Raw genomic sequence first — 27,343 nt, 5'->3', positions numbered from 1 at the left:
GAGGTCATATTCTGGGGTTTTATTATAATGGCTTATTTTATATTTTTTCTCTGTAGAATGTTAGCTTTAGATATTTGTCTTCAGGCTTCTTATGAACAATCAAGTTATAAATGAAAATCAATTCATTGTGTATGTTTTGCTAATCTATATAATTCAGTTAATAGACAAAATGCATGCAAAATCCTCAATTAGTCATAGACAAATGGTTGGTCTATTCAAACACTACATGGGCAGCATTCATATGTAATTATATAAAGACAGATCCTTCAAACAATAGGCAATCAGACACATTTAATTCCTGAAATGATCTGTCATGAATACACAATAATTATCACTGGAAATCAACAGGAAGCATTTGATTTTGCTCAGCAAACAGAATGTGTAGCCTGAACATCCAGGACATTCAAACCAACTCCACAAGTGCCTTTTCATCTGATTGGATAATTGTAGGTGAAGAGGCTTGGATCAGGACAACTGCACAAAATGGCCATTAGGCCATTTTGCAAAATTAGTGTGACATGCTGTTCACGTTTTTATCTGATTTGTGGCTGAAACAAAAGCTGTAGGAGCAGGTAAACAACTGTGTGTACAGTGTACACACTATAAACAATGAGAATTAAATGCTGCACCAGTGTTAAATAAGTAGTACCATTAAATGTTTTAATTCCATGATGTCTTCAGCCTGAAAAAATATTAATACGGTTGGAAGTCAGGCGTCAACACCTTCTTCTTTCTTTAACAGATGTCTCAACCCTTCTGAGTGGTGTTTAAAGCAGATTGCTTGGACCAGTATTGAAAACCTGCCAGGTTTGATTTTTTTTTAAATATTTGTGTATCAAATGAGAAATACATTTTCAGCTAAGAAAACAAATGACTGAACACACCAGAAGTTACAGTATGAAGATTTTTGACAGACTAACCACTGCAGAGAGTGAGTCAGTATTTTAAAACACATACTGGAAATATTAGAGTTTATAATAATGATATCAATATAATAATTTGTGTGGTTGATATCTATTATTAACATTATTAGTTGATTATTTGTTGATGCATTAGTGCACCCAAATATAAACAACAGTAGATTGAAGTGGTCCAAGACAATACAAATGTTGCCCCCATGTGGTCGCAGAGATCATTTTTAAGAAATATCCACATGACAATTTTTACAAACCAGACACAAGTCTTTTTCACAGAGGACATTTAAACATGGAGGAAAAGCACATGCCTAAATAATAAAGTGAATGATGGCTGAATTCCATTTAGCTGTTTCAGTTTGAGGCCTGGTGTTCACGCTGGCTCACCCTGCTTACTTTCATAGAACAGAGGTGTTAATGATAATAGCAGCACCTGTGCTTTTCCTACTATAACAAGTCAACATTTGTGCGGTGGAAACATCATGTTGATTAGTGCTGTGTCCTTTCCAGTTGGCTTTTGAATTGAGATTTTCAACAAGGGTAAATGGATGTATCTTAATTGAATCTGTATTTGGCACAGTGACACCGCTGTTTTCAGTTACTCTGGCTGATTAGAGCTCTGCTGGGGAATAAATTAGTTGTGACTGCAACGTTTGCAGACGTCAACAAGCTCTTGCTTATAAAAGTATTTACCTCTCTTTGACCTTATAATGATACGTGTAACAACATTTGAGCTCAGTGGTTGGTCTGTTTGACACAGATCAGAAGTAAAGACTTAAATTATAGTAATTTCACCACCTATTTCAAAAGCATTGTTGCACTGCCCTCTTCTGGTCAAATGTTTTAAGTGTGTTCCTTCTAACACTGTTAGGCAATCAGCAATGTTAGGATTTAGGACACTAAACACACCTAGATTCCGTGCATCATGGAGAGTAGAGGTCATTTCTGTCAACAAGGCACTGAATGGGTTAATTCTCATCCCAACAACATATTTATCACACACAAACTAATGAATGAATAAACAACTGTAAGAAACAACCAACATAGCAAAATGTATTTCAAAACTTATATTTCTTCTTAAAATATTATTTGTGATGTTATTAATGTCAGGTAAAAAAAAAAAACCTTTTGGAAAGCTAAAGTTACATTTGAATAATGTGTAAAACTCAAATTTAGCGTCATCAAAAGAGCACATGAGGAAATCTGCTGCATCCATGTCTCTGGGGTTCCACGGGACATAGGTGTTTTTAAAAATGAATTTATTAGGAAATAATTGATTGACAAAGTGATTAAAAACACGGGAAAGATAGAATAATGCACATGTGAGATATGACAAAAAGTATTCCTCTGGGGTCTGCAGGGACTCCAGTCAGTAGGATTAGGGTTAAGGAAGTTTATTGATGAAAAATATTGTAAGCTTACATTATTTTATTTTTAGGGGCCGTTGCTTTGAAGAAAGAATTCCTCATGAAGAAAAATGCTATTTTATTTTTCTCATTGAATATTACTTTTGAAATGCAGTCGACATTTTGTTTGAGTATGTATAAATGTGTTTTTATTTTTAATTTACAAACTGTATCCTTGGCAGCCCTTAAATAAAATTGACAAGAGAACTTCCATTTGTATGTTTTCTGAGCCTGATATGTGTCTCCTTCATGACACCAAGATTTATGTTTGGTAAATCATAAATTATGTTATGAGATTTCATAAATTGTTCATTAAAATGGGCCAGATTTTAATATTTGGCTTTAATAATTTATTTGTCCATATAATTGAATACTTTGTTGCCCAAGTTGTGTAACTCTCCTGTACGCCCTTGTTTCACCTATTAGGGTGGCAGACATTACACATTCTTCGTTACAATTAGTTCAAGTAATCTGCTGACCTGATGGACATCACAGTGTAGTTTTACACTCTGTCAACCTGAGCAGAAGTCTGATCAGCCAGAATATCTGAATAACTGTGGGGGTGTGCAGAGCAGGTTTATTCTTTACACATTACTACTGATCTTATTTCAAATGTACAAATGGAACAATCTAAATGCATTAATAGTGTAACAATAGTGTTTCTGATTATAATCAAGTAGCAATAGAGTAAGTGTAATCTCTAACAATACAACATTTTTTACCTGAGTTTATATGTGTATTCAGCCAACTTCAAGTATCAAAAAAAGTGCTCATTATGCAGAATGGCATCTTTCAGAATGTTATACTGTATAATTGGATAATTATTTCTGCAGCATTAAGATAGGCTATAAGCAGCATTTTCATGTTGTAGCTGTTAGAGGGGGACATGAGTTTAACTAGTTGTTGTAGAGTTTGTAGGGATTGTACCATCCACAGCCAGAGATCATATCCTGAAAGTTACCATTATTGCAAGTTTTAAGTGTGTTACATGTGCTTTTTCTGCAAAGTAAGTATTTAGTTCATGCAGTCAAGTAAAATAAATGCAGCATTTCAATGATAATGGGGATAGAAATATAAAGTGGCAATATATGTAGAATAAAAGTAAAGTAGCCTACAGTCTTGTGTAAATGTGTTCTCTGCTGTTAATTAGTGAACCTAAACCTAAAATATGAACATATTCCAGTTCTCCTTTATAACAGGAGGTGGCGCCTGTTTGACTGTCAAATAATGTACCTACTTGAACTGGGCCTAGATAACTAAACCACGTTTAAGGAGACAGTATTAGAAAAACCAACCACCAGTGCTGAACGTAGGCTTTACTAACACAATAAGCAAGTGCAGTGCTCAGATTCATTTCCACTTTATGAGGGGGGTGAGGGGGGGTGGGAGGGGGCTTGGGTGTCAGACAGGACAGGCGTGGCAGTGGGCTGGTCGAAAGCGCAGTCGGCGATGAGAAACATCAGGGTGTATTGACTTGGTATCAGCTGAGGCCCTGAAATACTGTGACAAAGGAACCCTGCCTGTCGCAACCCAATACTGACACATTTATTGTGCTGAATACATCCGCCTGTTCTGAGGACGGCTTCGGGCGGTGGGTGTGCCGCACCCACACAGAGGAGACGGTCCTGAGGATGCACTGAGGTGAGTACACCGCCACCTGCTTATATTTGTGTTTAGTTGTATCGAACAAGGCAATCATTGTTAGACTATGTGACTGGGCGTAGTAGAGGGTCCTCCTTGACGTGTGCATGAACGGTGTGTGCGCATTTCACTACTGATGCCTCAGTCTGTGCTGGCTGATGTTTACCGTGTAGTCGGTCATACGATGCACAGTCCCCTCTCTGTCACCCTCTCTCCCTCTTTCTCTCTCTCTCTACTGACATATTGCAAAGGGCGACGTGCTTGTGAAAAAGAAAAAATATTGCATCGTTCCTTGGCGCACATCCCCGGCTCAATATGATCAATGTTGTCATGTATTCACTGGATCCTGTGCAGATAAAGGCCTGTGTTGAGCGCAAGGTCCCATATGTGTAACGTCTGTCGCGTATTCACAATGAGACAGCAAGTCGGTGATGGCAGTCTGCTACCAGTGCTTTCGGTCACGCACTGACTAATCTCCCTCATTAGCGTCCCAGTGGTGCTTTTTTTGTTTTGTTTTACAGCAGCTCAGCCTATCTGTGTTTACTGTGTCATTATTCATTATTCATAAGCGGGGTATTAAAAGCGATTTTGATATTTTATATCAAATCGTGCAAGCGTTGTCTCGTCGCTGCATTTTTGCGGGTGGCTGTTCCGTCCTCCGCTCTGCTGGTGCTGGTGCTGATGCTGCAGCGCCAAGTGTTGCTAGGCAGCCATGCAGCTCACGGGCCGCTCGCGGGTGGAGAAGCGGAGGATGCTACTAAAACATAAAAAGCAGTCTTTCAGATTTTGTGCATTCATGATGAAACACAGAACTGTTTGGTGCACAGTGTTGTGAGCTGCACCTACGTGACTATCTGTTCAATAGACTCGTCCTTCGCTTCCTCCCTCACATGTGCAGATTTTTATCACCCACAGCACAATGGCAGACCCTGAACCTGGAGGCATTCATCTCAGCCACAGTAATGTAGAAGTTCATTAAAAGGAGCGTTAATACTAAAGATTGAAGGTAAATGTGATTTTGCAGTTTCATTTAGTCAAGGGTAGCTCAATAACAAGTTTTTGTATTTTTAAGTTGACATGAGGAATAATCTATAATGAGTAATAATGATTCATTAATATAGTAAATAAAAACGAAACACCTTTAAAAGTCCTATGACTATTAGGACTCCATCACTTCCCTTCATTTGTTATATTGTTTATTTATGTTGTATGCCAACATGGCAGCCAAATGTCCCATTAGAGGCTGTAGGAACATGTCAGTCTTTACAGCCTCTATAAAATATATCATACCACTACACCCATCACCCGTCAATGCATTTTCATTGTGTGTATGCTGCGTTTCCTCAAAGCACTCTGTCTGATTGATTTTTAGAGTTCATTAGTCCGCTTATCTGGGGATTGAATACAGCAAAGTTGCCCTTGTTGTAAACGGACATGCCTTAAATATTTGGAAGAGGTTTAAGTTTTATTTTGTGATTTGTTTAGCAGGAATATTAGACTTAAAGTTGTGTGTGGGGGAAAAAATGCAATTAGGTTTCAATTATACTGTTAACATCAATCCAGACCTCACCATGATTGGATAGCTAATTAGTGAGGGCTTTCTCCTTCATGCTCACACAAACTAGTATGTGACATCTACACATTTAAAGTTTCATGAAAGATTTGTTTACCATAAAATTATGCAGCCCATATGATGAGTTTCAATGAGTTTACACAGTTGAAATATGTTTATTTCATCAAATGAATAAAAGGTTTGTAATTGATTTTATAAGTTTTACCATGAGATCATAATTATTCAACATTATTTTATTATGAAAAACTAATTAAGAGTCTGATTTGTTAAAAACTACTGGGAGGGATCCACTGAGCAGACATTCTGACATAAACCTAATGAAACCGGAGCCAAAGCAAATCAATTTAGAGCTCTTTAGGTAATCATACAACTATCTGCTACTCTGCTGCTGGATGTCAGTGCTCAGACACAGGAACCTCCTAAAAACCCCTGCAAGTGAGTAGAATCAATGCAGTCAATACACACTATGCATATGTGAAGATAATGTGCACCTTAATCTATTTCTTAGAAAATGTGAGGATTGGTTACTTTCTAGGTATAGGCCAACAATCTCGTAACAGAGCATAACAGAATCAGGTTTGGTGATTTGTGTCTTCTAGTGGACTATCCCACAGTAACACAGACATGCTATGGATATGAGCAATGTTATGGACAGGCTTATTTATTCTTTGGAGGTATGAACCTGTTTAAGGAGTTTGGTTTTTGATTCGATTTTTTGTAGTTTGGTTCAAAAGTTAGAACTCAGCTATAAAAGAGGAGGGAAATGGCAAAGTCAAGCTCTTTTGAGACAGAAGCAAGGTGATGAGGCAGCACGGTCAACCACCAGAGTGTGACTAAGGATAAGAATGCAGCCGTGGTGGGCAAACAGCCAGATCTCTGTCTCCCCTCAGTCATTAGGACCCTCCCTGGAGACAGAGGCTTTCTGTCTGCTGCTTGTCAGCAGCTGGGCCCCCTCTACTCTCTCTAGAGTCATACACACTGTGAACCATCCTCTATTGTGAGAGAGAACAAGAGCAGACTAACTGCTGCTTCTACATGATGAAGTCTGGCTTGGCTGCTACTGATCATTTAAATGAAGTGATGTGTTAAAAAGCTGTATCCGAACACATTTAAATGTTAATTGCAAAGTGTTCATGGCAAATAAGTATGAATAATTGCGTTTTTGATTGCTTAAAACCAAAAATTGACCATCATATTATAAGAAAAACACAAACTATTTGGAGAGTGCAAATTAAATGTAATAATAAGCTGAACAGAGCAGTTTCTCTTACTACAAAAGGTAGTCGTTATGATCAGAGATCTTTTTTGGCTGGCAAACAACATAATGCATATGTAAGTATATGTTTAGAGAGTTCAGTTAATGCTTTAGGGAACTGCTGATGTTTTTAGATAGCTGTTGTAGTGTTCCAGGGCCTTTTGAGCAGAGGAAGCCTGATACTGACAGATTAAATAGCGCATTTTATCCAGAAACTCCATTAAAGGTTTAGTCATCTGTCAGAGTTTTATGAGTGCAATGCGATTTAGTAACGCTTATGGATCTGATGTAACGCCCCCCTGTGCTGCTGGAGTGGAGTGTGCATCTTCTAAACATCATCCTGGATGTTCAAAAACAAGACCCAGCATGTCATCTAGGTTACACAGCTTAGTTGCAGTGTTGCCACTAATTAAGTAAGTAAGTAATTGAGTCAGTTGGTAAGATGTCGCACAGGAGAGAGGGTGTGGTGTGTTTGGGACCTTATCTGCTCCCTGCAGCACTGTGTGTGTGTGTGTGTGTATTTGTGTGTGTGTGTGTACGCGTGAGTTGAGTGTGCTTCACTTGGGGAGTGGCCAGCTCTTTTCTGAAGATACTTACAGTAACTCTTTACTCTTTCTCCAATTACCGAGCCGTATCGCTAGCTAACTTCCTGTTAGTGGTTCTGATGCTGCTGTCTGCATGTGAGCTCTTACTGCTAATGCTGCATTTTCTATAGCTTTGCACTTTCCACCAGACCAGTACCCCGAGGAATACAGCATCCTTGATGCGAGGGTAGGTTTTTCATCTTAAAGCTTAATGTATTTCTGTACATGCCAGAATAAATTATAGTTTACTTGGGGTTGAATTGTATATTCATATCAATCATATTGGCTGAACTAGCAATTATTTAATATTTGATTATCTTTAAATCTCTTTAAAAAATGTAAATAACTTTGGATTGATGTGCACCAGCTTCTCCTAGGGCAGGGCTCTTGTGGATACTTGAGAATGTAATCACGAAGATTAAAAACTGGCCGGCATGCTGCACGTCTCCCAGTTGGAACATTTTACTTATATTTTCTAGAATAAGCCTCGATGCTGATATCTTTTTTCCCCCTCTGAACTGGATTACGGCTCCAGAAAGACCTTACTTATGGCTCTAATTCAAACAGATTTTCTTAAAAGTGCCTTACGTAATATCTTTCATACTTTCTTTCATCCTATTATTTTCTCCTCTTTAACCTTTAATCTTATCTGCCGAAATCGGACTGCAGCAAAGAGGACTGTCCCATCCCCTCGTCCCCTCGTACATTCACCTCATTTGTACATTTGACATTCTCATACCGGGTATGAACAGGAAGTGACGAATCGAAATGCATTTGCATCCTTAATTATGTGGGAGCAACACTTAGGCAGAGAGCTCAACGTTTGTTTTGTTGTCAGCGTCTTTGCTGTCTTCAAATCATCATTATCTGATTTTAAATGTGTCTTCAGGCCATCTACAGCTTTATCTCAAGCTGGAGGTTTTGAAATAGACTGTGTCTCACTAGTATCTGGTTAAATAATCTCTTAAGTGTCATATATTTTAGCAGGGGGGGGTTTATGAAAAGTTGTGAATATTGCAAGCCTTGCCTCACTTATGCCATGTCATTCAAAGCTGATATGTTGAAAAGTGGTCTGCGCTAATCTGCAGCCTGGAATTAAAACCATCTCAAGTTTCATCTTGCTTTAATGGAAAAAGGTTTCAAACACATCAACATTTTAAAAGTCTGTTTAATATGAACTATTGAGTTACCTCTAGAATGTATAAATTAAATTGTCACACTTACCAGAATATTCTTTCTTATTTGTGAGGTCATTTTGTTCATACTGCTTTAAAAGCTGATATTCAAGAAACATTTATGATGTCATTTACCAATGTATTACTCCTCTTCTTCACAGTTTTCGTCACCCACCCCTGGTTGTAAGACACCCACTGCAAAACAGTTGAAAATGAGCAAGTCCCCCACCCCTACGGGCACTCCGGTGCAGCTCAGCCCCAGTGATGGGGTACCTGAGAGCCTTCAGTCTCCTCAGCATTCGACCCCCGGCTCTGGACCCCAGCAGAAGAAACGCATGTCCAGCCTCCTTCAGAGTCCGGTGAGATGGCTGTTCAGCTGTGTGATTACGTCTTTTTCCATGTCCTCTCCTCCGCTCTGTCTCCTCTCCTCTAGATATGATTATATCTTCACTTTAGAATAAATCTGTTCTGAAATGCTGCTTGACAGCTCGGGCTACAGTCAGTGCTGCACACTCTAAGTGTATGACTGTGTGTCTCTCTACATGTGGAGGGTACATGATGCTGATGAAGTGCATTGAATAAAGAGGGTGGCCATAAAGTGAAAGGGCTGATGGAAAGAGGCTGACTCGTTGAATAAGTATACTCACTGTCACCTCTGTACTGTGGGAATGTCTGTGTTTAAAGCATTTATGAATTTTTTAAAAATGACACAAACCAAAGTACTAAGGACAGAAATATTCACAACTGAGTATTATTATAGAGCTTAAATTATGTATAATGCATGATCTGTATATACATGTGTATGTGCTAATGTATAACTATTTATGTTTGTGTCTGGGTGCAGTCTTTCAGGGAGGAGCTGGATGTACTGATCCAGGAACAAATGAAAAAGGGCGGCAGCTCATCCAACCTATGGGCACTGAGACAGCTTGCTGACTTCATGGCCTCACATGGCTCTCCGGCCGCCCTACCAGTCTCCCCTTCCAGTACGTGCACAAAACCTTTAATTACACCTCTAAAGACACTGCAGACACTGTCAAAATGACATTATTAGATCTGGTGTTCTGTTGTTTGTCTCTGTGTGTCATTATAGCCATGAGTGTTGCATTTTTAGCCTCATTGTTCAATTGTTCGTTGCTTAGGCAGTGGTTACTCCACTGCAGCACATGTGCATTGTTGATAGCTTTCATATCCTGCAGAGTTCAAATGTAACCTTGTTAGCCTTGCAAGAAGGCAGAAGAAGAGGTTATTAGATCTGTTAGTAGCCAGGTTTGAAAAATTAATTTGCCAAAGAGTCTAAGAAACAAAACAAAAAACAACATTGTCAGTGTCATTGTTAGCCCAGAGGTTCTATATGGTTGACCCATGGATGTATAAAGAGAACTGGATACAGCGTTGGAGGCAGGGCCACGTTCATTCCTATGAAGGTTACTAAGTGGTGCATGAAGCAGAAAAAGCCACTTCTGCTGTAAAGAAATGATCCAGATGAAAACATACTGTACACTCTCTATGGGCTACATGTAGCCATAGAGAGTGCTCAGTGGAGACTTCTGCTGGCTTCCAGTTTAGCCTTCCCGCTAATTTGAACGGGGATGAAACAATTCAATCATTTGTCTCTTCTAGACTTTTGAAATGTCATTAGACCGAATGGATCAAATTCTGATGTGATAAGAAATGAATCATTTTGTGCCGTTCAAAAAAATGTATCCACCACTTTATAGCTACCCCTTTTCCCTGGATTGTGTGCAGGAAAAATGCATTTTGGGCCAGTCGGACCTGGAAGTTGTAATAATTTCACAGTTTGGCCACTTTGTCAAATGGGCTTCAAAGGCTGACACTGTTCTTGGGGCCTTGGGTTGGACTGGGCCAAACTAACAGTTTTGGCTCATGCTAAAACTGCTGGCTAGCTATTAAATTTGCTCTGCTGTTAGCCATTGTGAACACTGGATGATCCATTTATGAAGCAATCAACTGTTAATCTGGGGATTTATTTCAATATCAAAGGGTTTGTTGTATCCATCAGTCATTTAATATATTAAGGATAAGAAACAAATGATCAGCTTCTGCTCTTCTTCCATCCTCACAGCCACTTTTTTTGTGTGGTGACCATATGACTTTTGATGCTTGTGTAACACAGGTGTAACTAATTAATTAGTGGCTGCCTTCTATTTACATAGCTGGAACTACTATAGTCTGTACCTGCTCACCAGTATAGCTCACTGACACACCTTAAGGCAGAAACACACTGGATATAACAGGCTGGGAGTAGCCGCCAGCTCCCTTTTCATTTTCTAGAAGAAGTGATGAATCCCTCATGAGGAACCTGATAGGATCACTGACATCAATGAATACATGCAGGCTATACATTATGGACTGTTTTTTTCTTTGCATCCTATGTAAAACTCCAACACTGTACTTTACTCTCGAACCTATACGGCACCATCAGTGGATGCGATAAAATGCAATTGGATTGACAGCTCAATTGATCTGCCCACAGACGGCCAAGTGTGGGAGGTGTTGATAGCTCGCCACATGAAGTGTATTTCTGCCCTAAATCATTCATGACATTAGTTACACCTGTGCTTTTACTGCTGTGACAAATTGCAAATACTTCCACTGCAGTATATTTACAGTAGCTGCACACAAATGTACAATTTATAAATGAAGAAAAAATCAGCGAGTCACTAATTGTGCAGGACAAGCAATTTACTGAAATTAATGAACTTGTGCACAGAGAGAAATCTATCACAGTGTGTGTCTGCAGTTGTTTTCAATATCATTTCATTAGGATTAGAGTTAAAAGCCCTGCACGCCCACACAGGTGTTTTGAATTATTCTGACTGATTAGACCTCTTTTCAGGTTGCATTTTAGCAGAATTAAGCAGGGCACTAGATGAGTCCATGTGCTAATAATAATGGTAAACATAAAGCAGTAAACATGAATATGTAACTTGCCATGATGTTAATAAGGGTATCATTCATCAATGCCAGTGTAGTTTAAAAGTGATCAACCTGTCTCATCTTTCTCTGTCTCTGTCTGCGTTTTCTCTTTGTCTTCCACCACACAGACATGATGATGGTGACGCCCATCAACGACCTGCAAGGCTGGGAGCCTGGAAGCATGGTGAAGGGAGAGAGGTTGATGCGATGCAAGCTGGCCAGCGTCCATCGTCTGTTCGACCTCTACGGCTGGGCCCAGATCAGCCGGACATGTCTTACTGTTAGTTTTATTTAAATTCAATTTAAGGGGCAGCTTTTCACACAGTGGTGTAATATTTTGGTTTATTCCCGTTGTCGTTCTGTCGTTACTGATGTCCCTCTGTCCTTGTCGACAGCTGCGTGTGAGCAAAGAACAGGAACACTTTCTGGTGCTACCAGACGGCCTGGCCTACAGCGAGGTGACTGGATCCAGCCTTGTGAGTACAATTAATCATAGTCACAATTGGGGGCAGACACATGGTGTCTGCCCTGATTTGCTATTTATTGAAAAGTGCATTCAGTCATTCAGTGTTACTGATATGATGCAATTTGTAATGTGAAATATCTCAACATCTGGATGGATTTTGTACAGACATTAATATTCCCCAGAGGATGAATCCTTAAGACTTTGGTGATCCTCAGGCAACATTAGGATCATTTGTGGCTTTGAGTGAAAAGACTCAACAACTATTGAATAGGTTCCCATGAAATTTGGTACAGACATTCATGTCACCCTCAGGATGAATTATAATAACTTGGGTAATCAGGTCAAAACAAAAACATGTCCAATACTATTTTAGTACTAAGTACTGACTAAATGACTAAATGTAAACTAAGAGGGTAACAATGGTGAACATTGCCTGATTACATACCTGTAAAAATTATACCTAAGTAACATTTATGACAAATGTTACTTATGTTCTAATTTGCTTCACTCACTGTGGTGAAAGTGTGTCCTAGATGTTGAGTTTGCCTCATAAACATTGTATCTCAAGAGGATTTAGTCCAGTCTAGGTGGAAGTTTTAGTTCTAGTTCTCCTTACACATGCTGATGGTGTCATGTGGTTTCCAGGTAAAGGTGAATATCTTGGGTGAAGTGGTGGAAAAAGGCAGCACCAACCTCGGTGTGGACACAGAGAAGTTCAGCCTACACTCGGCCATCTACTCAGCCCGGCCAGATGTTCGCTGCCTGCTGCACCTCCACACACCAGCCACGATTGCGGTGAGTCATCCTGGGATGATGCTGTGGGGGAGGTTGGCATTAGCTCAAAGCTGTGTCCTGTGGAGGATAGAGAATAAACCATTATACATCTACTGGTCACATACAGATACACAGTGAGAGGCACTGCTGAAAGGAGGATGCAAAAAACGCACATTTAAACACTAAACACAGGACACATTTTGGATAACTGGATAATATTTCATAGCTGCAGCATTTCAAGTTTCAGCCTTTTTCTGTCATTGTCTGGTAATGTTATCCGATTGTCCAGCATGGATATGCCTGTGAAGCACATTGTGACTTCCTCTTTGTGAATGTGAGCCTGGTTCATAACCTTTGCTGCCACGACTGACAGATAACTGTCTCCAGGTTTCAGCTATGAAGGCCGGCCTCCTGCCACTGTCCCATGAGGCCTTGCTGGTTGGTGATGTGGCCTATTATGACTACAATGGAGTCATGGACGAGGAGGAGGACAGAGTGGAGCTGCAGAAGAGACTGGGGCCCACCTGTAAGGTGAGCAGCACGTATCATTGCCTTATTCAGCAGTTACAGCTCCTGTGCCTCCCACATGAGTTGTTTGAGCTGGGTGAATGAATAGAGAAAAGACACAAGGTGATGTGGCCTCATGATGGATTAATTACTGAAGCTGCTGCTGCTTGGAGGCTGAACTCCAGAGTTGGTTTTAGTTTGCCTTCTCATTCAGCAGGGACATTCTTCTACAACCTGCAGCTGTTGCAAAAAATAGAAAAAGGTGAGGTTGTAATCTAATGTTAATGTTGATTTTGTGATGTGCAGGTACTCGTGCTGAGAAATCACGGCATCGTGGCTCTGGGGGAGTCTGTGGAGGAGGCCTTCTACACCATCTACCACATCCAGGCTGCCTGCCAGATCCAGGTAGTACACACACACACACACACACACACACACACATTCTGACTAACAGCTGACTTATAAAAGCAGTGGTTCTCAAGCTTTTTCACATCAAGGACCCCCATAAACTGACACAAACTAGACCACGGACCCCCATTTGATAAGATTTTTGCTTTTAGATGTTTTATTACAGAAAGTGTATGAAACCCATCACTAGTGTAGTCATTCTGTCATTTACTTACTTGATGGAATTATAGTAAAAATAAATTATTCCCCTTTTTGCTTTTTGACCCCTCAAGGACTCCTGCGGGAGACTAAGTGCTGCCATTGAATATGTGTAGATGTGTGTGAGTGGGAGCGGGAGCTTATATATGAAATGTAGATGCATCAATTTTACACATGGGCAATTGCCCTTCTCTTAATACCCTTTCACTATACTTCAGCCAGCAGCTCTGCACTGCAGTGTAAAACACTACAGTAGTGTTGTGTGCCAAAAGTGACACTGCAGTAATCCTGTAGGACCATGGACATGACTGTAAGGTGCTAGGGAGGACAGTGCGTTATATTTTCCTCAACCACAGTAAAGCAAGGCATTGTGCTTGTATGAATGTATGCAGGTGAAGTAAAACTTTGCTGTAAAAGAGAAGTTGTAGCCTGTTTGAAATCTGTGTTTTGTTCCAGGTGTCGGCATTGTGTAGTGCCGGAGGTGAACAGAACCTGATTATGCTAGACCGGACCACCCATAAACCCAACCCGACTGGCACCGTGGGCTGGGCTGGCTCCACCTTTGGGCCCCTGCACAAGAGCCGCGTTGGGGATCATGAGTTTGAAGCCCTCATGAGAACTCTGGATAACCTGGTAGGCAACCGTTATATTAAAGTAAAACAAAGACTACAATGATGAATTTCTTTTTTATTCAAGAAGATTGCTCTAGATTTGGTGGATTTATAAGGATGGAACGTCATACTGGTGCTGCTTTAACATTTATGTAATATTAAAGGAAGAGTTTGATATTTTGGGAAATATGCTTTTTTGCTCTCTTGCCAAGAGTGGGATGATAATCAATACAATACCACTGTCATGCCTGTATGGCAAGTATGACGCTACACACAGCTAGCAGCCAGTTAGCATAGCTGGCTTTGTCCAAAGGTAAATAAATACACCTACAGGCACTTCTAAAGCTAATTAGTTAACATATTATATATTGTGTATTTAATTAAAAACAGTTTGTGGTTTTAAGGTAGGTTATGTGTTGGACTATTTCTTGGCAGGGAGTAGTGACTTCAAGGAGTCTCTGCTGATTGACTGACAACCTCACTGTGAAGACATGACTTTTTGCTAAGCTAAGCTAGCAATCCCTGAAGATAGCTAGATCTGAAGACTTTAGCTTCATATTTTACACACAGATGTCAGAGTGACATTGATGTCTCACCCAACTCTAAAATGTTTTCCAAAAATTCATTTAAAAACGAATAAAAACAGACACATTGTCCACATTATGCTGTGTACACAATATTGAATTTAACATCAGAAGTTGGGCATTGATCTCTGTGACAAATACTACTGCCTCACAGTAAACAGCATAAAAGCTTCAGTGTGGTTTGCCAGTGAAAAGCTTTTAAGGGGAAGCAGCAGTGAAATGAGATGTTTGCATCAGCAGTAAATCAACAGCAAATACACTGCTGATACTGCTTTTGTGGAATAAAACTACAAACCACAGAAACACTTGCATTACCCAAGAGCTAATTGCACACATCAGTTAAGTACAATGACAATGTAATGAACACCAGAAGTTGACAGAAGTCTACTGCATGTACACCATCTAAAACTTCTCCCCCTGTCGTTTTCCAGGGTTACCGTACCGGCTACGCCTACCGCTTCCCAGTGCTGCTGGAGCGATCGCGGACACGGAGGGAGGTAGAGGTGCCCGCGACCGCCACAGCCTTCCACCAGTTCGACGATGATGGAGTCCACCCGGCTCTGAGGCAGCACCCTTTTGCCCAGCGCCAGCAGCAGGAGAGGACTCGATGGCTCAACACCCCCAACACCTACCAAAAAGTCAGCCAGGATGAAGCCAGCCCTGGACACCTGCGCACCACTGTGAGGCTCAGAGGATGGAGATGTGATAACTGATGCTTAATTGGCTGATCACACTTATTTTAAATTGCATTACCTTCACTATTTGCACCTGATAACATTCACAAGGGCGTGCAGACTCTGTTAAGAGCCAAATCGTGGCCGTTGTAGCCTAAAAGGTGTGTAATGTCACCAGCTCAAAGAGGGAGCAGTGAGTAGACTGAGTCAGGAGGGATGTGGAGGGATAACATTTTTTTTTAAAGAAGCTGGAGAGTGGAGGGATCAGGACCAGTAGTGAGATAAAAATAAGCTTCTTTCCCTGAGGAGGAAAAGAAGAAAAGGCTTGAATCTTGCTGAGGTTTGGAACTCCCGGTACATTTTGAAATGATGACTGATGTGAGGAAGAGACCGACACAGTAACAGAGATATTCTCCCTCAATCTCTCTGATGATTCGAAAATAAATTTGCTATATTTGATATGCATTCAAACAAGGGGATTTCTAACTGCAGAGTCAGCAGGTTTGCTGACTCTGCAGTGGCGTGTGTATTAATTCCATATTGGGGGCTACAGTGATGAATCTTTTAGAGACAAAAACAATATGAGCGTGGTTGTCTTACATCAGTGGGAGGAGCTTGGCTTTTCCTTTCTGTTTCTCTTCACCTTAGTCCCTCTTACCCTCCTCACTCTCCTCTTCTCTGCATTGCAGGGGAAAGCCCACTGCTAAGTGATGACTACTGCAGTGCAGAGTCTGCCCTCTGGTGGCAAAACTTACTCCACCAGAGCAAATATACACAAAATAATCTACTAAATATACTTTGTATAGGGATGTTGAGTTGCTACTTTTTTCTCAGCCCAAGACTGATTAAATATGTTCACTACATTTTGGACATATTCAGTGATAGAATTCTGCTCACTGTCTCTTTTAAAGTTGATTAACACATATTGTCTTGAACCGTTTACATGTTTGTTTTCTCTCACTTAGTGGCTGAAGGCAGAGGAGTTGACACAAGCTGGCAGCACATCCATCAAGATAGAGAACCCAAACCAGTTTGTGCCTCTTTTCACCAACCCTCAAGAAGTGATTGAGACACGAAACAAGGTGCCCTTTCCGGCCTTTGGTTTTTTCTCACCTCCACGATCATAAGTTTTGTCTTCTACATACTTTTTTATGAATATGGATTTTCTCTCCTCAGATCCGACAGCAGAATCGGCAGGACATGAAGACAGCAGGGCCGCAGTCTCAAGTCCTCGCCAGCGTCATAACAGTCGACAGTCCCCCGGTAAACTACAGTCCTACTCGCCACCACCTGTTGTCCTTTCCAGAGTTTAGAGCTGTGATTTTGTGTTTTTCTGTTTGTCCATTAGTCTCCAGACATCCAACCTGAAGTCCCACCCGAGCCAGAAACTCCCAACCCCTTTAACCAGCTGACAGACCAGGAGCTGGAGGAGTACCGCAAGGAAGTGCAGAGGAAACAGGATGGAGGGACCGATGGTATGATTAATTCAGTCAGCTTCACTCAGGTGTCCCAAGTACATTCGATTGCAGTTCTCTAATATTCCTAATATACAGTAGACACCTTTCTATTTGTAAGCTTTGAACTAGAGCAGTATTAGTTAATAAGTGTGATTTTCTTGTGTTCTATATGGCCAAAAATATATCCTTACCTTAATGTGATTGTTGAATGTGTCATTCCAAAAGTATGGGCATTCATCTGCAGCTAAAAATCTTTTAATTTTGGAATCTGGCTGCAGGGATTTGCTCCCTTTCAGCTACAAGAGGTTCAGTGAGGTCATGATGTTGGGAGATGAGACCTGGCTGTGGATGCGGTTGAAGTCAGGGCCAGTCAAGTCCTTCACCAGCAATCTGGGGAAACCAATGTTAGGCAGTTTTCATGTTGAAACAGGGGAAAGGGTCTTCCTCAAACTATTGGTCCATGTACTTTTGGCTATATAGGTTTTTTGGTTTTCCCTCACTTACACTATTAATGCGGTGCACATGTTCTTCTAACCTTCTTAATTGGGCTGTGTGTATCATTTATACTTACCGATATATCACTTTTTAAATTACAGCTTCTACCTGCTTTTCAGCTGTTGCGCCATCTGAGAAGCTGTAAAGTCATGTAGCATCATGTTTTGTTGCACAGAATATAAAATGCAAGTGGTAGAGACCCACAATCTTGTTATCAGTGGTTTATGGTAATGGGTCATGTTTAAAAATATGAACAACAGTCATCATTGGAGTTGAAATGATACACACACCACCCTCAAAGCAAGCTTGATGTCACTTGTGACTGTGATGTAAACTTTGTCCACTTCTCTTTGCCTCTCACTTCCTGCTCAGCTGAGCACTCACTACTGTGCCCTCCACTGTGTGACTGTTGTGTTTGTGTTTGTGTAAGTAGGGGAGGGGGTGGCAAATGACAAGGAGTCTTCCCCTGCTACCTCCCCCACAAAGGGCCCCCCGCCCAGCCAACCCCCTCTCACAGGTGAGGCTTGGCAGCGCACTGACGCTCGCCTTTTGCACACTGGCTATCTGACCGGCAGCCTGCTCCAAGTCTTACATATTAGACCCATGTGTGATTCAGTGCTGCTTCTGCCCTCTCATGCTTCAGATGCTCACTGACAGCCATGTTACTCCTCGTAATGTGTAGTAGATACAGTCTCTGTGCAGTTACAGAACAAGTGAATAACTGTGGTCTGCACAATTTCACAAAACACATTTTGTCAAGTCACATTAGTAAAAGTACAGGTGTTACTCTGAAATGGAATGATTCACAATATCCAACAACATGTCTGTCCTGTCCCAGTTTCCCTGTGTACAGTTTTCACTGGAGCAACTTTCTACTGAAGAAATAAATCCATGTGAAAACTGTAGACTGAAACTGTGCCTTTTTCCCATGTTTGATGGAAACTATGGAGTAACATGGGGTGTCAGGTTTTATTTGTGTGTTTAATAGATTTTTATGTTGGAAGGCATTTTGGCTTGTCTAAGCAAGAAAACACATTCTAAAAAAATGACACTGGTGCATTTGGCTGTGTCTGTAAAGCAGAACACACAACACCAGGCCTCATGTAAATGGATGCAGCCATGATTAATGTCATTACTTATACAGTACTTACATTTCAAGTCAAAATGCCTTGTAAAAGCCTGTTGTCACCGTTTTTATTGTTTGTTTTACATTTGCTATATTTCAGCCCTTTGAAAGGAAATCCATGTGTCTGTACCCATCGTATCTCCTGTACCTGTCTCCCTCTGTCTGTTCTTTTCTATGTTACTCCACACTGATTCATAGGGCACACTTCTGGTGCTTTGGTCTTGTCTCACTAGTAAGTATAGAGAAACAGTATGAAAAACCACTTCTCATTAAGCAAGCATGTTCATCTGCAGTGACATGTCTAGCATGTAGCTTTGCAGCTCCGCCACACTCAACACTTTCTGTCTATTAACTAAACTTCCGCCCCTTTTTTTTCCTCCTGTGACAATCCCTGGAGCAGAGGAGGCAAAAACAGACTCTCCAGCCATACAGAACGGAAGCGAGGAGGAAAAGCAGACCACAGAAGAACTGGAGAAAGGGATGAAGGCTCTCTCAACCAATGACACCTCCTCGACCCCTGCTGCTCCGCCGGCCAAACCACAAGGCGGCACCCCCGAAGGTTCGCCCTCCAAGTCCCCGTCCAAGAAGAAAAAGAAGTTCAAACCACCGTCGTTCCTGAAAAAGAGCAAGAAGCAGAAGGAGAAAGCAGAGGCCTGAGGAGCTCATACACACCAGACCTCGGTGAAATACTACTGTGAAATATTTCTTAGTGTACGATGAAGTAGCAGCTTGGTGGAGTTAACTACACAAGGTCTATTCAAACGCAGTCAGTTAAGATGTCATTCACAAGACTCTGTGTGCTAAATTGACTTTCAGATACTTTACTGTAACACTGTTACTCGCCGATTTGATCTATGTGGTGATTCATCTCAAGCTGGTTAAAAAAAACACTGCTAATTATTTTCACATAATATTTGACCCAGGTCGGACACAACCCAACATTTTGACACACTACTTCTTATCACAAGTCTCTCACATACACAAAGATAGACACAAATACACAGTCCCTGCATTTTTCATGTCTTATTTTCACCTGCCGTGGTATCAAACGATTACTTAACTTCACTGTATAGGCGTTTTAAGAAACTAATTTTTCAAACAAGGATTACCAGTGTGATCCGCTGCACAGAATTTGTTACGTACAGTTTTGTTTTGTTTTTTTAAATCCACAACTTTTCAAGACACAACGGAAATTGAAATCCCATGAATTATGCACCCCTAATCCATGTATAGGCACTTAGACATTAAGTATATTCACCTTCTAGTACGTTACATTCATTCATCATCATAGGCATCTTCTAGTCATGGTTTAGTTCTAATTATCAGATAGATGTTGCAGGTATACTATGTGAGCACAAGTGCAGTACATGTAGAAATATACTGATAGCTACTGATTGTGCTCTTTTGAATGCTGGTTTTGTGTAAAACTGTCAGCATATTGATGTTATTACAGCAGGGATAAAAAGAGGCAAAAGAAACCAGGGGGAAATGATACTGGCTCGCAACAAAACACAGTCCGCTACAAACGCCATTAATACCAAAAAGTAAAAAGAAAAAAAAAGGATGTAAAGCATAAAGAATCTGTTGCTTGGCAATGCAGTTTGAAACCCAGTAATAGAAGATACTGAAGGTAATAAACATTCCACTTTTCTCATTTCCTTTTCAATGTATGTGTGCAAAATACCTCCTTAAAAGTTGTATTTATTTTCCGTTTTAACCAGTAGCTGTCAACAAAATGCTGATGTGTGATGTTTGCTCATGGTTTTTAATTTATTTTATATTAGAATGTATAAGTGAGTGTTGCAAGGTTACCATGTATCAGTCATTAAAGATCAAGTTTGATTTTAAACCAACTGAACATCGAGTTTATATGTGTGTTTTCTTTCTTTTCCTGCTGGATTATTATCCTGCTTCATGCTCCTCCCCAGCTTCCATTTTCCATTTTAATCAAATATAATATGGACTTTAGAGAAAAGGCTCCATAATACTTTGAAATCTTAATTACTAGAAATGACTAATAATTTAGCAACTAATATGTATATCTAAATACTTTCATATATTATTATGTATTTATGAATATGTTTTTGCAAGTAGTAAGCAGAATTTAAATACAATCCACACACCATATTTTTTATGCTTAATTTTCTGTGCTTACAGTGCAACATTTCCCAGATCACACTTTGATCAGTGGAAAGCAGTGATCACCAACCCTTAGCTCATTATCAAGCAACTGAAGCTTATCAAGGGCTTGATGACGATTTCATTATTGAAATCAGGTGTATTAAAGAGGAGAGATCATACCTAAAAACACATAGAGTATCTCTCCGGGAGCATGGTTGGTGACCACTGGCCCATACCATAATAGCACTGTTAAAACCATAGACTGTATGTTAAAACAAAGCCGTATCCTCCGGCTTGTTAGAGGGCGCTGTTCAGCGGAAAGCACACCGGATGTTCTCTAACAGCCATCTGAGACCGCATAAGAGCATCCTGCCCAGTTGCGTCCAGTAACGTAAATTGAACGCAGCAGCTACAACAACAACAACACGCTATTTATGGAGATTTCTTGTCGTATTTTGTTATAATACGTACGACGTTGATCTACTAGCACAACTTAACATTTAGTTAGTATTAAAGATGGGCAGGAGCAGGAGCCGAAGCCCACCGAGACGAGGTAAGAAGCTAGAGGAGGCTAACGTGGCTAACGTGATGTAGAGCAGGCTAGCTGTGATAACGCTGTTTTTGTTCTTCGTAAAGCGGAGAAATAAAATGTCATTTACACAAAACGTCCCCCCAACGATTATGACGTGTTAGTTTAGCTAACTAGCTACCGTTGCATCTTAAAACGCAACATGTTCAATTAACCGCCAGCTACACTCGGTACAATATGTTGTAACTGGGCTTAACGGTTTAATTAATACAGCTACAGCGTGATATATAAACGTTTATTGTCATTAACTAGCATGTATCTTTGAATTGTCAGAGGTGCTGCTTGAGTTGAGTATGATACTTCTTATAACTGCCACTTTAGCAACAGAGTGAATATGAAAAGATGTGCTATTTTTGCACCTACAGTCAACTTTTTTTATTAACATTTTCAATATATACAAAAACATAATGAAACACAAATCCACTTATTACAGTAGACCAATGAAAAATAAGTAAGCAAACAAACAGTGGAGACAAAAAGTAAAGGGTTTTGGTTTGCAATTTGAGAGAAGAGAATGCTTAACAATTATCTTCATCTATTACCTGTCAAATACGTTCTTGATTAATAAATGTATTCTAAAAACATTAAAAAAAAATATTCATCACATTTTCAGTCTATGATATTCATCTTACATGGATACAAAACAAGAGTCTTCTACATCAGCAAATGCTTATATTTGAGAAGCCAAAACCCTGTTGATCAATGAATCAATGCAGCTCTAATTCTTACCCTTTCCCAGACTTGGTTTCTTATTTTGTTATCACATTGCACACATTTTCATTAAGTTGATTCATTCCTTTAGATCTTTGGAAAATACCGGAAAGTTAAAGCTGGAGTACAGGACTTCTGTCTCCCCCTTCTGGGAGTGAGAGTTATTACAAAAATGCTGGCAACACAAGTTTAAGTCATGGGCTGAGTTTCCATTAACATATTTTAAAAAACATTTTGAAGTACTTTAGAGAAGTCGTTTTGAAACTGAAAATTTAAAAAAGCCCTTCCTTTTACACATGCAGTTTTTGAGGTGGTTTCTGCCTTTTTCGAAAAAAGTTAATGCTCCAATAACCAATACTCGCTGACATGAAAGAACAATTACAGCATACCCAACTAAATCAAATTCCTTAATACTTCTCTTCATTTTTCTCTTGTAGATGACCGAGGTGACTGTTTTTTTTTTCCATTTCACAACCTCCACTTCTTCTACTCTGTTTATTACAGCCACTAGATGAGAACACAGCTATAGGCTTCACTGTAGCTACTCCTTCTCTGCTGTTGCTGCTGCAAAACCCGTGAACTAATTCAATTAATCAAATTAATTCATTAATCATACACCCCCCCCCCCCCCCCGCCCCCCCACAAAATGTCTTGTTTCCCTATCAGAATTTGATCCATTTGATCTGATAGCATTTCAAAAGTATAGATGAATTTGATAATATATAATGCACAATAAATTAGTTTATCTCCATTCAAGTTAGCAAAGAGCCAACTGAATGTAACAGATGGTCATTTATATATAAAAGTTTTGTTTTAAATGAGAGACTTACATGGTTCCATTGACATCTTTATAGGTTGTATGTTTGCATATTTCTCAACATGTTACTGAGAAGTGCACCAAAGTTCAAATCTCTGAAATAATTTATATAAATAAGTAATTAATAGGAGAGTATTGTTTTTGTGGATGTTACATTTCTCATTTTGGGTTTACTCTTAATTCTATTTCTTGCAGAGAGAAGACGTTCTCGCTCGACTTCTCGGGACCGTGAGAGAAGGCGAAGGGAGAGGGAGCGCTCTCGTTCCAGAGATCGCGACAGAGAGAGGCGGAGAAGCCGCTCCCGATCTCCTCACAGGAGGCGCTCAAGGTAAGGAAATCCTACAGTGTTTTGATGAACTGATTAATGACTGCAGTGGTCAGTCTGACAGTGATTAACTGAGGTCTTTTATTTGTGTGGAGTACCAGCTAGATACATGATGTACTGTGTGGGGGCTTGTTAAGACTGTGTCAAGTTCAAGATGAATCAGCAAATACAGGTTATTAAAAATCAGATGCATACCTGTCAGTGCGTTCAGTTTTGCACTTTATTGTGAATTAAATTAATAAAGTGCTTTACTTATTTATTAGATGGTTTCAGGTGTTATTGTCTTGGTGCTCTTTTAGTTTTCCCTGCAGAAATGGAGAAAAAAAAAACACTAATGGTGAATTTGGCTTTAACATTCATGACACATTTATCTGCAGTCTAAGCTAGGGATTGACCAATCATCAGCCTGGCTGATTAATTCCTGCTAATTAGCTCCAGTGAGTGAGTGGAGCTGTGTTTTGAAGGTAAGGCAGCAGATATTGCAGAAGTAGCACACAGCAGGTGATTGTCCATGTCAGGCGCAATATCACTTATTGTAAATACTTCATTTGGTTTAGGGAAGAGATTCAGGAGGAAGGACATGACACGGGAAGTACACAGACTGCTGAGATGGTACACAGTTAGGCATTTCTACTGTACATCTTCAGCTCTAGTAATGATTAGTAATGAAGCAGCCTAGTTTTGAATGACAGGTTTCCTGCCATCACAGGTTGTTAATATATAACATTCAAACTGTGGTGGGAGAAGTACTCAGATTCTTCACTGTAGTTAAAGTAGCAATACCACAATGTGAAAATACTTCATTGCAACTAATAGTCCTGCACTTAGAATATACTACAGTAAAAGTACAGAGGTATTACCAGTAAACTTTTAACATATTAAAGTAAAAGTAATAATTTTGCAGAAAATCAGGCTGTGATTGGTGCATTAAATCAATTTAAGAGAAGTACATTATTAATACTGATGAGTCGATGCATAAGCAGCTTTATTATTATCACTGTAGCTGCTAGAGCCAGTTTGTTTTGTCTGGCTTTATGAAATAAATCTGAGGTGTATTGAGATAATAGATTGGACAGGAAAGTAGGAAAAAACATAGTTCTGTTCGATGAAATTTAATTTGGATTAATTATTCAGAGCTTCTTTTTTTTTTTTTTTTTTTTACCTTTTGGTGAAATATTGGAGAGTCTAACCTTTTTGAACCTTTTAAACAGTGATTTATTTGAAACTGTGAGGGCAAATGTTTCATAGACAACTCAAACATGACAAAGAGACACAAATACACACTGATTTTATTTTGTAAGTTCTAATTTTGACATGAAGATTTTAATTTTTACTCTTAATTTAAATCCATTCTTATTATCCAGTCATTGGTCTCTGTGATGAGTAATAATCAGTATCATTATCTGCCCAGATTAAACCATATCTGTAGTGTTGCAGAGGTGTCTGCCCTTGGTATTTGTAACCCATCCTGCAGCCATCTTTGTGTTCCCTCTGCAGGTCTCCTCCCAGACGTCATCGCTCGTCCTCCGACTCTCCTGGAAGACAAAAAGATGGAAAGGATAAACCAGCCAAGGCCATTCAGATCTCAGGTATAAGATGAATAATGTGCGAAATTCTGTATTCACGCAAATTAAGTGAAATTCAGTTTATCCGTGCAAATGATGTTTCATAGTGCAACGCTCATATTTTAGCCTGATTCAAAGCGGTCATGTTTTTAACAGCTGAAGACATGCAAGGCAAAACAGAGGAGGAAATTGAGATGATGAAGGCGATGGGATTTACTGGCTTCAACACCACCAAGGTGAGAGTACAGAGGGTGTCTTATGTTGTGCATCCACAAGGAGGAGCAGTTTGTTTCTAATAAAGTTAATTACATTCTTCAGCCAAACTCTGAAAGAATACAGCAGCAATTTTGTATGTTTACATTCATCTTAGTGGGCCTGCTTCATTTATCACCATGGTGATATGAGTTACTACAATAACGTTGTGAAAGTCAAAATCAAAGCAGCCAGGTCGCTCCTGCATAATGCAGTGTCTGCTGTTCCCTTACACGGGCTCACTAATATCACTCTAATCTAACAGACAGATACCTCACTGACCTCTCATCATGTGTCTTGGACTGTTATGAAGGTCTTGAAACGTATTATATAGCTTAATTGACAAAAATGTGCTGACATTTGTACAAATCTGCATTTTATGACAGTATTACTGGACAACTTGACACATAACTTTTGTCATATAGTTGCAGCTGCTTCATTAAAATCCTTCCAGCTACATACTTCCTGTCAGATTCTTAGCAGCTGGAAGTATGTCACAGGCGCAGGCAGTGTTGAGAGCTAACTGATTTATTGTTATTAAAGTTGTACAAAAACTTTTATAAATCTTTTATCAGTGGATTATAAAAACCTAAAACGAAGATAGGATATTAAGAATTGTATTATCTTTATGTGTTAGGTAAAATGTCAAAGTTTCCATCATGGTTTTGTTTACTAACATGTAAATCGTACATTGTTCAGTATTTTCTGGATCAACTTCAGTCGCATATGTACTGTAGTTTATTTGTGAAAGCAGGCAGATTCTAAATTATTATCAGACATTAGTTGTGTGAGCCTGAGAAGCAATGGAGGTCACACTGCTACATTTCACCAATTAGCATTATGTCATTGTCTTACATGAATACGGCTCTAATGTGTGAAGCATAGGAGAGATAATGACATTGTTTTCAAACAGGGGAGGAAAAGTGATGGATCTGCAAACGCACATGCCGTCAATGTGACCATGAAGAGAAAGTACAGGTATGTCAAGCCCTCATCTTTAAAACAAACTAACACAAAAAGAGAGTTCATAATTGTATAGAGCATCAATACAGTTCTCCACATCACTGACAGTTGTTGGAAATGTTGCACACATCCGTGTTACATCACGTCCGTGATGTGTTTGAAGTTGTTTGAACCCCGGTTGTTGCTCAGGCAGCTGAGTTAAAACCGTCAACTTCTCAGCCCCCTTCATAGTGAGCACTCAGCATCAACCTCCGTTATTTTAGCCAATCACCTCTGCAGGTGTTTCGATGCAGGGATCCCTGCTCTCCCATTGGTGCTCGATGATGTAATCTGCAAGTGTTGCGAGGGTAACAGTGATGTAATGTTTTCCTTTTTATATATTTATTTTTTTAGGCAGTACATGAACAGAAAAGGTGGATTCAACAGACCGCTGGACTTCATTGCTTGAAAGTACCCACAACTTATTGTGTTACCCAACAAGCTTACATTTGTTCTCCCCTCACAATAATGGATAATTACGTTGCGCTATTTGCTGTTATTTCTTATTTCATGTTTTGTGTGATGCAACAATTCTGTACATACCCTTTAATAAGTGTAAATAATAGTGCTGGTAATAAACCACAGCTGAGTATTGATAGAAGACCCCGTTTGCACACAATACCTACATTTGTTTTCAAGGTGGTGTACTGTGTTTTATTTGAAATAAAAGCATTTTAAAAGTGTGTGGTTGCAAATCCTTGTTGTTATTTAAAAACATCTTTGACACAGTCATTATGTGCAGGAACAGTTTTATGATGCATACATTTTATTGTTAACAGATGAATATGATTACAGCATTACATGGACCATGCAACAGGCTGTTCAGATGTTGCTGATTAGCCAATAGTTTTCTAGGTTTAATTGTCACCACATTTAATGTAATTCAGTGTTCTCTACTTGTAGTCCTATACACGAATTTATGCAATATAGAAATAAATAATGTCCGTAAAGGACTGATTTATCCAGCTTTCCAGACGGGAACCCATCTCGTTTTACAGCAGGCTGCCTTTCACAGCTGTGTGGTTGACAGCAGACTTAGTGATAGGATGAGAAACGGACGAATAGTAAGACAGCATGTGATTCTGACCAATCCCTGATCTCAAAACAAGACAAACAACATTAATGGAGCCAATGGTTCCGATACACCGCGAAGCAGCATGGCAGAGGGGCGTG

At 39.8% G+C, this 27,343-nt stretch overlaps 2 protein-coding genes across 5 annotated transcripts; both read left to right on the top strand.

Moving 5' to 3' along the window:
• Positions 1 to 3,810: 3,810 nt before the first annotated feature.
• On the top strand, positions 3,811 to 20,646 carry add2 (adducin 2 (beta)). 4 transcript variants are annotated; one of them, XM_062417717.1, is made up of 15 exons: positions 3,811 to 3,961; positions 8,710 to 8,907; positions 9,393 to 9,534; positions 11,617 to 11,768; positions 11,884 to 11,964; positions 12,600 to 12,749; positions 13,116 to 13,259; positions 13,542 to 13,640; positions 14,298 to 14,474; positions 15,468 to 15,716; positions 16,676 to 16,792; positions 16,887 to 16,973; positions 17,059 to 17,185; positions 18,987 to 19,020; positions 19,189 to 20,646. In XM_062417717.1, coding segments are annotated over exons 2-15 (1,707 nt in total). In that variant the 5' UTR covers positions 3,811 to 3,961; positions 8,710 to 8,760; the 3' UTR covers positions 19,190 to 20,646. The 4 variants fall into 4 exon arrangements, with proteins under 4 accessions (XP_062273701.1, XP_062273699.1, XP_062273702.1 ...); XM_062417715.1 differs by having other exon boundaries at positions 19,186 to 20,646; XM_062417718.1 differs by lacking the exon at positions 18,987 to 19,020 and adding an exon at positions 18,093 to 18,161 and having other exon boundaries at positions 19,186 to 20,646.
• Positions 20,647 to 21,277: 631 nt separating this feature from the next.
• On the top strand, positions 21,278 to 26,853 carry snrnp27 (small nuclear ribonucleoprotein 27 (U4/U6.U5)). The gene is made up of 6 exons (XM_062416962.1): positions 21,278 to 21,462; positions 23,222 to 23,354; positions 24,849 to 24,940; positions 25,073 to 25,152; positions 26,082 to 26,146; positions 26,525 to 26,853. Exons 1-6 carry the CDS (start codon positions 21,426 to 21,428, stop codon positions 26,577 to 26,579), a joined length of 462 nt encoding a protein of 153 aa, XP_062272946.1. The 5' UTR covers positions 21,278 to 21,425; the 3' UTR covers positions 26,580 to 26,853.
• The last annotated feature ends 490 nt before the right edge of the window (positions 26,854 to 27,343 follow it).

Source organism: Scomber scombrus, chromosome 4 (assembly GCF_963691925.1).
Source record: "Scomber scombrus chromosome 4, fScoSco1.1, whole genome shotgun sequence".
In the NCBI taxonomy this organism is placed as follows: Eukaryota; Metazoa; Chordata; class Actinopteri; order Scombriformes; family Scombridae; genus Scomber; species Scomber scombrus.
The sequence above is the reverse complement of the archived record's forward strand: the minus strand, read 5'-3'. Positions and strand labels throughout refer to the sequence as shown.

What these genes read in the sequence shown, in the direction of transcription:
- snrnp27 (XM_062416962.1), top strand. Translation starts at nt 21,426, where the DNA reads ATGGGCAGGAGCAGGAGCCGAAGCCCACCGAGACGAG. An exon ending in CCGAAGCCCACCGAGACGAG is followed by an intron (nt 21,463 to 23,221) that starts GTAAGAAGCTAG and finishes TATTTCTTGCAG; the next exon opens with AGAGAAGACGTTCTCGCTCG. An exon ending in ACCATGAAGAGAAAGTACAG is followed by an intron (nt 26,147 to 26,524) that starts GTATGTCAAGCC and finishes TTATTTTTTTAG; the next exon opens with GCAGTACATGAACAGAAAAG.
- add2 (XM_062417718.1), top strand. Translation starts at nt 8,761, where the DNA reads ATGAGCAAGTCCCCCACCCCTACGGGCACTCCGGTGCAGCTCAGCCCC. An exon ending in TGATTGAGACACGAAACAAG is followed by an intron (nt 16,793 to 16,886) that starts GTGCCCTTTCCG and finishes TTCTCTCCTCAG; the next exon opens with ATCCGACAGCAGAATCGGCA. An exon ending in CACAAAGGGCCCCCCGCCCA is followed by an intron (nt 18,162 to 19,185) that starts GCCAACCCCCTC and finishes CAATCCCTGGAG; the next exon opens with CAGAGGAGGCAAAAACAGAC.